The following is a 12,600-nucleotide window of genomic DNA, read 5'->3' as shown; positions in this document are numbered from 1 at the left end:
GAAATGTTTGTGGATATCGGACCATCACATCTATAGAAGTTTGATGGGCAACCCATTCCGAAAACATGGCCATGAATCTGGAGTTGTCCCCATTTGAGGCTCCACTCTTCTGGGAAGACTTTTTACAAGATTTTGGAGGGTGTTTGAGGGAATTTGTGCCCACTGGTGAGGTCCGGTACTGATGTTGGATGAGAAGACGTGGCTTACAATCAGCGTTTCAGGTGTTCAGTAGAGCCGAGGTCAGGGCTCTGTGAAGACCACTCAAGTTTCTCCACACCCAACTGGTCAAACCATGTCTTTTTGGGGTGTGCACACATGGGGGGCACAGTTAGGATGGAACAGAAAAGGGTCTTCAAACTGTTGCCACAAGGCTGGAAGAGCACAACTGTCTACAAAATCTTTGAATGATGGAGTATTAGCAGGACCCTTCACTGGAGACACCAGGCCTCCATCATATGAAGGCTCAGCCAAGCCCACCACCTCTGCCAAGGGTCAGCCAAGCCCACCACCCCTGCCACGGGTCAGCCAAGCCCACCACCCCTGCCACGGGTCAGCCAAGCCCACCACCCCTGCCACGGGTCAGCCAAGCCCACCACCCCTGCCACAGGTCAGCCAAGCCCACCACCCCTGCCACGGGTCAGCCAAGCCCACCACCCCTGCCACGGGTCAGCCAAGCCTGCCACGGGTCAGCCAAGCCCACCACCCCTGCCACAGGTCAGCCAAGCCCACCACCCCTGCCACGGGTCAGCCAAGCCCACCACCCCTGCCACGGGTCAGCCAAACCCACCACCCGTGCCACAGCTCAGCCAAACCCACCACCCGTGCCACAGCTCAGCCAAACCCACCACCCGTGCCACAGCTCGGGGGGGGTCCACATATTTTTGGTCATATAGTGGAACTTTGTCACCGATTCCACTATGACAACACCAGTCACCACGTTTAGTGTCTGAACCTACAGTCAACCAGAGCGACACCCAAGGAGAAAATGCAGGTACAAGTAAAGTTGATGCCAGTGCGGTCAGATGAGCCAGCCAGACACTTGACTAACCATGTTGGGGAAAAACGCAATGGCCTGTCCATCCTGCAATTTGAACAAAGCTGGAATATCGATAATGTCGTCTTCTGTCAGACCAAGCTCCTTCTTCAGGATATCACGATTCCAGTCGATGCAGTGCTGCCGAGGGACAAACAATAAATATTAACGTGAACCAATACTTTTGCTCATACTAGCCCTAGGATCACTTTACATGAGGGACTATAAAGGAGTTCATATCTACTGACCTCGCTTCTCCTCCTCCCACCCATCCACTGCCAGACCACACTTCAAATATACAACCCTTCTAAGGTGCTGTACGTGGGGGCCATGTGATGCTTTTTCAGCCACCCCCACAATGAAATCTTAAAGCAGAACTAAACCCATCGATTTAACAATGTTTGGAAGCAAGGGCAGAGAGATCAGAGAGGACACAACATCCCAATATACCGTATATTCTCTATACACTCTCTATATACCGTATATTCTCTATACACTCTCTATATACCATATACACTCTCTATACTCTATACACGCGCTATATACCGTAAATACTCTATACACTCTCTATACCGTATATACTCTATACACTCTCTATATACCGTATACACTCTATATACCGTATACACTCTCTATATATACCGTATATACTCTATATACCGTATACACTCTCTATATATACTCTATACACTCTCTATACACCCTATATACTCTATACACTCTCTATATACCGTATATACTCTATACACACTCTATATACCCTATATATACCGTATATACTCTATACACTCTCTATATACCGTATATACTCTATACCGTATATACTCTATACACTCTCTACACACTCTCTATATACTCTATACACTCTCTATATACCGTATATACTCTATACACTCTCTATATACCGTATATACTCTATACACTCTCAATATACCGTATATACTCTATACACTCTCTATACCGTATATACTCTATACACTCTCTATATACCGTATATACTCTATACACTCTCTATATACCGTATATACTCTATACACTCTCTATATACCGTATACACTCTATATACCGTATACACTCTCTATATATACCGTATATACTCTATACACTCTCTATACACCCTATATACTCTATACACTCTCTATATACCGTATATACTCTATACACACTCTATATACCGTATATACTCTATACACACTCTATATACCGTATATACTCTATACACACTCTATATACCGTATATACTCTATACACTCTCTATATACCGTATATACTCTATACACTCTCTATATACCGTATATACTCTATACACTCTCTATATACCGTATATACTCTATACACTCTCTATATACCGTATATACTCGAGGATAAGCTGAGTTTTTCTGCACATTTTTTGGTGCTGAAAATGCCCCCCTCGGCTTATACTCGAGTCACCTTTTTGCGCCCGATCTCCCAGACTTTGGGGACCCGGTACCGGCCGGCCGCAGGTCCCCTGGACCCCAAACTTGGCACACATGTAGCCCCACTCTTCCTCTATAAGTAAATCAAGATTGTTGTCTGAGGGACCTACGGTCGGGGAGCACCGATTTTTCAAATTCGGGTACCCCTTTATTAGACTCCCATGTTAAACGGTAATTTCTCCGGTAAATTTGGGGATCCGGTACCAGTCGGCCGTAGGTCTCCTGGACCCGGAACTTGGCACACCTGTAGCCCCAGTTCTTTTCTACAAGTGCGCAAAGTTTGCTGTCTGGGGGACCTACGGCTGGGGAGCACAGATTTTTCAAAGCCAGGCACCCCTTCCATAGACTCCCATGTTAAACAGAAGTCTAGTCGTGGGCACAGTGAGGCATGCACATGGACACCCTAGGCTTATACTCGAGTCAATACGGTTTTCCCAGTTTTTTGTGGTAAAATTAGGTGCCTCAGCTTATATTCGAGTATATACGGTAATCGTATGAAAAAGAGGGAAAATGTATTCATGTCTTTGTCAAAATGACAACAAATGATAAAAAAAAAAAAACACGATAAAAAATTCTGTCATTTGTTATATTCAAGGCATATACAGGCACTACTACCACTCTACATGTTTCTCTTCAAAAAGCTTCATCTGGAGATTCAGGTGTACTGTATTGTATTGTATTGCTATAAATGACAAAGACGAGAGGAATTAATTTCATTACATTTTTATATATATAAAAATGTAATGAAATTAATTCCTCTCGTCTTTGTCATTCATAGCAATACAATAGAGTACACCTGAATCTCCAGATGAAGCTTATTGACGTGAAACATGTAGAGTGGTAGCGTCTGTATATGCCTGGAATATAACAAATGATTAAAAAAACATGATAAAAAAAAAATCTGTATTCTATCATTTGTTATATTCAAGGCATATACAGACACTACCACGCTACAGGTTTCTCTTCAAAAAGCTTCATCAGGAGATTCAGGTGTACTGTACTGTATGCAATAAAAGACAGACAGGAATACATTTCATTCCCTTTCCCTCTTTCTCAACCGATTTAACAGTTTTTTTTTTAAAGAAGTTACATCACTGCGTCTTGCCTTAGTACTCCGCCCCCAGTCCTGATGCAAAAAGTGGGCGGGCTCTTGGGAGGAGTTATGCAAAAAATCTAAGCGCCCTCCCAGTGTGACTGTCCCCTGGTCCGCCCCCTTTCATTTATCTCAAGGTGAAGAGCCTCTTTGTACCCCCTGAAGCAGTTTCCAGTAAGGACTCGGTTCTCCTGACATTGCGGTACCCGGACCGTGTACGGGAAATTCCCTCACCTGAGCGTAGCCGTTCTCCTTCACTATGATATCCGTGGAGAGGACTTTGGTGACCGTCCACCTCTTGGTTTCAAATCCTGCAATGACACCCGGACAGTCCGGTTAGTTTTCTCAATCTACATTGACAGAAAAAAATATATCACCCCACATCACCCCATATCATAGATCCCCCATATCATATATCCCCCCCCATAATAGATCCCCCATATCATAGATCCCACCCCCCCATAATAGATCCCCCATATCATAGATCCCACCCCCCCCCCATTATAGATCCCCATATCATAGATCCCACCCCCCCATTATAGATCCCCCATATCATAGATCCCAACCCCCATTATAGATCCCCCATATCATATATCCCACCCCCCCCATTGTAGATCCCCCATATCATAGATCCCAACCCCCATTATAGATCCCCCATATCATAGATCCCACCCCCCATAATAGATCCCCCATATCATAGATCCCACCCCCCATAATAGATCCCCCATATCATAGATCCCACCCCCATTATAGATCCCCCATATCACAGATCCCACCCATCCGATTGGCTGAAGTCACTGTTCGGACAACTTTTTCCACCCGGCTCCTTAGACTTCTCAATGAAAGTTTGTCAAGCCCGGCGGTGTTGGCAGCGCCACCCACTGGTTAAATCTTGCCCAGTTCCCGGGAACAGCCATGTATAGGAGGAGATAATTAAGAGAACGATCGCTATGTAAGAGAACGATCGCTATGTAAGAGAACGATCGCTATGTAAGAGAACGATCGCTATGTAAGAGAACGATCGCTATGTAAGAGAACAATCGCTATGTAAGAGAACGATCGCTATGTAAGAGAACGATCGCTATGTAAGAGAACGATCGCTGTGTAAGAGAACGATCGCTATGTAAGAGAACGATCGCTATGTAAGAGAACGATCGCTATGTAAGAGAACGATCGCTATGTAAGGTGAAGCCACGTACCCTGGAGAATGGCCGCGTCTCCGTGTCCCTCCTGCTTCTTGTCCTGCAGGATTCGGAAACAAGCGGCCGGACTGGCCAGGAGGAGGCGGAAACCCTGGAGAGAGAGAGAGAAGCAAGGAGGAGACCTCATTAGTTTTCCCCCACCGACCAAGAAAATACAAAACTCGCCCCAAACCTGCGCTGGGAAACGACAATTGTAAACCTCAAAAGGCTTAAATCCGATTGGTTGCTGTGCGGCAATACAGAGGAGGTCTCACTGCCTAAGTTTGGCTTCTATGAAATGAGGAGAAATGTTGGCGATACTCAAACCGTCCACCTGGTGGCAGCATTACACCGCCTGGAGAATCATCCGCGCCAAATGCCAACCGTCACCCAGATCTGCCCGAAAATCTCAAGACCTGTGTGTAATACGATTTGCAACGCTCTGCAGCGCTCTGTATGAATGATGTGCAATGCTCTGCATGAATGATGTGCAATGCTCTGCAGCGCTCTGTATGAATGATGTGCAATGCTCTGCATGAATGATGTGCAATGCTCTGCAGCGCTCTGTATGCATGATATGCAACGCTCTGCAGCGCTCTGTATGCATGATGTGCAACGCTCTGCAGTGTGCTCTATGATGCGTAATGATTCTGCTGTATTCCATGTTGAATGCTCTGCAGTGTTTTTTATCAATGATGTGCAATGCTCTGCAGCACACTATGAATTATGCTCAATGCTCTGCAGTGCTCTGTATGGATGATGTGCAATGCTCTGCAGCACTCTATGAATTATGCTCAATGCTCTGCAGCATGCTCATGATGAGCAATGATTCTGCTGTATTCTGTGTTGAATGATGTGCAATGCTCTGCAGAACTCTATGAATATTGTGCAGTGCTCTGCACAAATGTTGTGCAATGCTCTGCACAAATGTTGTGCAATGCTCTGCTGTATTCTGTATGAATGATGTGCAATGCTCTGCTGTATTCTGTATGTATGATGTGCCATGCTCTGCATGAATGTTGTGCAATGCTCTGCAGTGCTCAGTGTGAATGTTGTGCAATGCTCTGCAGTGTTTTGCATCGATATGTAATGCTAAGCGATGCTCTGTATGAATGATGTGCAATGCTCTGTTGCGGTTTTCTGTGTTGAATGATATGCAATGCTCTGCAGTGCTCTGTATCAATGTTGTGCAATGCTCTGCTGTATTCTGTGTTCTGTATGAATGATGTGCAATGCTCTGCAGTGCTCTGTATGAATGATGTGCAATGCTCTGCAGTGCTCTGTATGAATGATGTGCAATGCTCTGCAGTGCTCTGTATGAATGATGTGAAATGCTCTGCATGGATGATGTGCAATGCTCTGCAGTGCTCTGTATGGATGATGTGCAATGCTCTGCATGTATGATGTGCAATGCTCTGCATGGATGATGTGCAATGCTCTGCAGTGCTCTGCATGGATGATGTGGAAGACTCCGATACTCGTATATTCAGTTCCGTCACACATTATAAAAGACTTCCCTCCAACCCTCCCGCAGGACACAACCCGGCGCGGCGGACTTACCTTCCGATTTGGCGCCGGCACAAAAGTCAAGAACTCGTCCACGTGACCCACAAACAGCCAATCACTGAAGAGCTCGATGGGCGGCTGAACCCGCTGGGCCTGCAGGAAATCTCTCACCACTTTGGTCATCCGTCTCCCGGAGGTTCTGCGCGGGGCGAGAAAAACAAAATGATTTACCGGAAAAAAACAACCAGAAAACATTTTCCCTGCTTCTCCTCTGAGCAGAGCGGGAAAAATAAGACGCAAAACGCGCCGCCGCTGCGCAGATATCCCGGCAGGAAATCGGTCAGATTTACATTCGCATGCAGAGGTTGGCAAAGCTTTTTACTTAAAGTGATAGTAAAATCGCGGCTATAAAAAAAAAATCCCCTATAAGACAATGGCATAATGTGCTAGTATTCATCGCATACTAGCACATTATGAAATACTCACAAATGTCCTCCAGTGCCGGTGCGCCGTCACCTTCAACAGGGCTTCCATCTTCCCCTCGGTCTTCCTTCCAGGGTTTGCGTGCTCCGGCTGTATGAGTGTCCCTGCGGACCTCGATGGCGTCCCAATGGGTCTATAATTTTTATAATAGGTGTATTTTATATGATAGAGAAATATCACATGATACAAAATGTTGTAAATGGAGTAAAATAAGTATTTGATCCCCTTAGTAGTTGGGGGAGGTCCCTTGTTGGGAAGCACAGAGGTCAGACGTTTCTTTTAGTTGGTGATCAGGTCTCCACACATCTCAGGAGGGATTTTGGTCTCCACTCTTCTTTACAGATCTTCTCTAAATCTATAAGGTTTCTTGACTCAAAGTTTCAGTTCCTCCATACATTTTCTATAGGATTAAGGTCTGGAGACCGGCTAGGCCACTCCATGATCTTAATGTGCTTCTTCTTGAGCCACTCCTTTGTTGCCTTGGCGGTATGTTTTGGGTCATTGTCATGCTGGAAGACCCGTCCATGACCCATCTTCAGTGTTCTGTCTGAGGGAAGAAGGTTCTCACTCAAGATTTTACAATACGTGGCCCCGCCCATTGGCCCCTCAATGCGGGAAAGTCGGACCTTTAGCAGAGAAACCCCCCAAATCCTCATTCCCCCCCCCCCCGTGTGACTGTAGGGATGGAGTTCTTAGGGTCGTAGTCACCATTTTTCTTCCTCCAAACACGACGAGTCAAGTTGATGCCAAAGAGCTGAATTTTGATCTCATCTGACTTCAGAACTATCTCCCGATCTTCTCTGACCTCAGAACTTCCTCCCGATCTTCTCTGACCCCAGAACTTCCTCCCGATCTTCTCTGACCCCAGAACTTCCTCCCGATCTTCTCTGACCCCAGAACTTTCTCCCGATCTTCTCTGACCCCAGAACTTTCTCCCGATCTTCTCTGACCCCAGAACTTTCTCCCGATCTTCTCTGACCTCAGAACTTTCTCCCGATCTTCTCTGACCTCAGAACTTTCTCCCGATCTTCTCTGACCTCAGAACTTTCTCCCGATCTTCTCTGACCTCAGAACTTTCTCCCGATCTTCTCTGACCTCAGAACTTTCTCCCGATCTTCTCTGACCTCAGAACTTTCTCCCGATCTTCTCTGACCTCAGAACTTTCTCCCGATCTTCTCTGACCTCAGAACTTTCTCCCGATCTTCTCTGACCTCAGAACTTTCTCCCGATCTTCTCTGACCTCAGAACTTTCTCCCGATCTTCTCTGACCTCAGAACTTTCTCCCGATCTTCTCTGACCTCAGAACTTTCTCCCGATCTTCTCTGACCTCAGAACTTTCTCCCGATCTTCTCTGACCTCAGAACTTTCTCCCGATCTTCTCTGACCTCAGAACTTTCTCCCGATCTTCTCTGACCTCAGAACTTTCTCCCGATCTTCTCTGACCTCAGAACTTTCTCCCGATCTTCTCTGACCTCAGAACTTTCTCCCGATCTTCTCTGACCTCAGAACTTTCTCCCGATCTTCTCTGACCTCAGAACTTTCTCCCGATCTTCTCTGACCTCAGAACTTTCTCCCGATCTTCTCTGACCTCAGAACTTTCTCCCGATCTTCTCTGACCTCAGAACTTTCTCCCGATCTTCTCCGATCACAGAACCTTCTCCCGATCTTCTCTGACCACAGAACTTTCTCCCGATCTTCTCTGACCTCAGAACTTTCTCCCGATCTTCTCTGACCTCAGAACTATCTCCCCATCTTCTCTGACCTCAGAACTATCTCCCCATCTTCTCTGATCTCAGAACTTTCTCCCGATCTCCTCTGACCTCAGAACTTTCTCCCGATCTTCTCTGACCTCAGAACTTTCTCCCGATCTTCTCTGACCTCAGAACTATCTCCCCATCTTCTCTGACCTCAGAACTATCTCCCCATCTTCTCTGATCTCAGAACTTTCTCCCGATCTCCTCTGACCTCAGAACTTCCTCCCGATCTTCTCTGAATCATTTAGATGTTCATTGGGAGACTTCAGACTTTCTGTACTTGTGTCTTCCCGAGGAGGAGGACCTTGCGGATGCTGCAGGATTCCAATCCATGGCGGTGTGTTGTGTCACCAATGGTGTGTTTGGTGGTCCCAACTGCCTTGAGATCCTTCACAAGCCCCTCCCCGTGTAGTTCTGGGCGAATCCCTCACTTCTCTCATGACCATCCTCACCCCATGAGGGGAAATCTTGCATGGAGCTTCAGACCGAGAACGATCGATGGTTATTTTGTATTGCTTCTATTTGCGAATAATCGCTCCAACAATCGTCTCCTTCTCACCAAACTTCTTGCCGATGGTCTTGTAGACCATTCCAGCCTTGTGAAGGTCTCCGATCTTCTCCCCGACGTCCTCTGTCAGATCTTTGGTCTCCCCCATGATGGTGACGGAAGAAAGATTTTGGTCCACTCTTTACAGATCTTCTCCAAATCCTGAAGGTTTCTTGGCAACTCGAAAGTTTCAGCTCCTCCATAAATTTTCTATAGGATTAAGGTCTGGAGACTGGCGAGGCCACTCCATTTCTTGGCTTAAATGGAGGAAAGAGATTCTGTGGACGGGTGTGTTTTACACACATAACGAGTTGTCGTTGGGAGAATGCCAATCACTGCGCACACGCCATTTCAGCGGGAGAGAGAGTTGCGTCAAAATCCGGAGAAGAGCAGAGGGAAGAAGACGACGAAGAACAACGGGCAAGAGCTAGCAGAAGATAGCGGAGGAGCCCAGCAGAAGAAGAACCAATGAGAGAGCAGAGAAGAGCCGGAGAGGGGAGAAAAAAAAAAAAAAAAAAAGAGACCTCCGAAGTGTAGTGTGTTTTATTTTTGACACTTTTTTCCCCAGGTGAATGGGTAGGGGTACAATGTACCCCATACTCAATCACATAGGGTGGGGGGGCCAGGATCTGGGGGCCCCCTTATTAAAGGGGTCTTCCAGATTCTGATAAGCCCCCCGCCCGCAGGCCCTTTGATTTTAGAACAGAGGCGGAGAAACGTGCGATGACGGCAATGTCGATAAAAAGCGCGTTTTCCTGCCAGCAATCCGACGTGAAGAACAACTTTTTTGAGCGTCCCGTGTGCATGGAGCCTTAGAATGGGAGGTTCCCAGTGTGAGGTTATGTCATAGACAGTCCATACCGGTGTCCTCGGGGGGGCGGGGGGGGGGGGCGGCAGCACCTCTGGCGGGGGGTATTTTCGGGTTTATGAAGGGATGAGCTCAGCGCGGAGACCCTCACAAATAAACTATGCCCGCTCAGCAATGTGCCTCCATGGGCCCAACGTGTTTACTGCCATTCATGTGACAGCTGATGATCTAGAATTACTCGGAGCCCGTCCACCCCACCGAGACGAGAGAGAGGGGACACAGAGGACATGGGGGGGCCACACGTTATATTCAGCTGTATACTTCTATCTCCCCAGACACCATCAATCCATCATTAAGGGCCTGTTTACACCTCCTGCTGTGCGGGAAACGGGCATCTCCTGTGCCTCTGGCAAAGGTGGGTTGTGGCCACCAAAACGGATGGAACCCGCAGTACCATGCCATTTGGTGCGGCATCATTGAAAATAGGAGCATAAACAGGCGCGCACTTCAAGGATAAGCTCACCTTTGGGAACATGGAACATTCTGCAGCCGCTGTGCAATCCCCCCACCTGATGCCCCCTTTACATCACAGGCCACCTTTATATTACAGTCCCCTTATTATCGCAGTGCCCCCTGTACATTACTGTGCAGTCCCCTTTATATCACAGCCCCCCCCCCTTTTACATTACAATGCCCCCTTAATATATCACAGCTCCTCCCCCTTTACATTACAGTCCCCCTTTATATCACCCCCCCCTTTACATTACAGTCCCCCTTTATATCACAGCCCCCCCCTTTTGCATTACAGTCCCCTTACTATCGCAGTGCCCCCTGTACATTACTGTGCAGTCCCCTTTATATCACAGCCCCCCCCCCCTTTTACATTACAATGCCCCCTTAATATATCACAGCTCCTCCCCCTTTACATTACAGTCCCCCTTTATATCACCCCCCCCTTTACATTACAGTCCCCCTTTATATCACAGCCCCCCCCTTTTGCATTACAGTCCCCTTACTATCACAGTGCCCCCTGTACATTACAATGCCCCTTTATATCACAGCCCCCCCCTATCACAGCCCCCCTTTACATTACAATGCACCTTTATATCACAACCCCCCCCCCCCCATTTACATTACAATCCCCTTACTATTACAGTGCCCCCTGTAAATTACAGTCTCATTTATATCACAGACCCCCCCCCCTTTACATTACAGACCCCCTCTACATTACTGTGCAATTTCCTTTATATCATAGCCCCCTTCACATTACAGTGTCCCCTTTATATCACAGGCCCCCCCCTTTACATTACAGTCCCCTTACTATCACAGTGCCCCCTGTACATTACAGTGCCTCCTTTATATCACAGCCCCCCCCCCCCTTTACATTACAATGCCCCCTTACTATCGCAGTGCCCCCTGTACATTACAATGCCCCCTTTATATATCACAGCCCCCCCTTTACATTACATTCCCCTTACTATCACAGAAAGTACCCCCCTTTACATTACAGTCCCCTTACTATTACAGACAGTGACCCCTTTACATTACAGACCCCCTCTACGTTACTGTGCAATTTCCTTTATATCATAGCCCCCCCCCCCTTTACATTACAGTCCCCTTACTATCGCAGTGCCCCCTTACTATCGCAGTGCCCCCTGTACATTAAAATGTCCCCCTTATATCACAGCCCCCCCCCCTTTTTCCCAAAAAAAGGCGTATGAAAAATTATTGTGCAAATACCGTGCGAGAAAAAAAAGTTGCAATGACCGCCATTTTATTCCCTAGGGTGTCTGCTAAAAATATATATATATATATATATATATATATATATATATATATATATATATATATATATATATATATATATATATATATATATAATGTTTGGGGGTTCCGATTAATTTTCCAGCAAATAAATTGTGATTTTTACATGAAGGAGAGAAGTGCCAGAATCGGCGCGGTGGACAAGTGGTTAAGGAGGGCACAGGGTGGACCACCAGAAATTGCCGACATAAGAACCAAACAAAAATCGGTGAAATCCTTACGTGGGAAAGCTGCTTCCAATCAGAATTCGCCCCAGTGGATAATTCTTGCCGCGGACGGTCACCGGCGGGCTCACTTCCAGATTCCCGAAGGAGTCCAGGCTGGTCACCTCGTCAGCGTCCGCCACTTTTGTCACGTAGCCGAAATCTGGTCCCTGGAAGAAAAAAAAAATGGCGGGATCAGGATGGAGACAAATACAAGACAATCTTAATCCGGGCCGATCCGCCCTATAGGACCACTATGCAAGTCGCTTAGGGCCCCGCAAAGCTGTGGAGGGCCCCCCAAATTACTAGAGGCCCCGCCCGGTGAGAAGTCATTTTTGGCCCCTCACCCCGCTTCTCAACTTGCTGGCTGCATGGGAGAAGAGGTTAGAAGTCAGCATCCCCCTGCTTCTCACTTAATGCAAGATGTAATTTCCGACAGCAATTTCCGATGGAAGTTCCGACAACAATTGTCTGATGGAACGGACAGACGGTCAGATTGTCCGATAAAACCCATTGTTGTCGGAAAATCCGAGTCTCACAGATTTTCTGCACATTTACCCCCCACTGCGACCCCCCGGCACACACAGGACAGGGACCGGAGGCAGTAAAACAAGACGTAGCCGGGGGAATAGGAGCAGAAAGATCCATCATGCGCTGATTACTGCGACCGGCGTGGCAGCTGCTAAGCTCCGCTGTAGTTGGCGTGCCAGA

At 47.1% G+C, this 12,600-nt stretch overlaps 1 protein-coding gene across 1 annotated transcript in view; it reads right to left on the bottom strand.

The window, feature by feature from the left end:
* The window catches only part of PADI2 (peptidyl arginine deiminase 2), a 52,882-nt gene that overhangs the window by 898 nt on the left and 39,384 nt on the right, over positions 1–12,600 (bottom strand). The window contains exons 11-15 of the mRNA XM_040327051.1: positions 11,908–12,059; positions 6,325–6,469; positions 4,783–4,876; positions 3,818–3,894; positions 1,049–1,174 (exon numbers count right to left, since the gene is read on the bottom strand). Of these exons, the coding sequence (XP_040182985.1) occupies positions 1,049–1,174; positions 3,818–3,894; positions 4,783–4,876; positions 6,325–6,469; positions 11,908–12,059 (594 nt within the window). The remainder of the gene's footprint in view (positions 1–1,048; positions 1,175–3,817; positions 3,895–4,782; positions 4,877–6,324; positions 6,470–11,907; positions 12,060–12,600) is intronic.

Source organism: Rana temporaria, chromosome 10, assembly GCF_905171775.1.
Source record: "Rana temporaria chromosome 10, aRanTem1.1, whole genome shotgun sequence".
Taxonomy (NCBI): Eukaryota; Metazoa; Chordata; class Amphibia; order Anura; family Ranidae; genus Rana; species Rana temporaria.
Note: the sequence above shows the minus strand (reverse complement) of the source record. Positions and strands in the feature narration are given on the sequence as shown.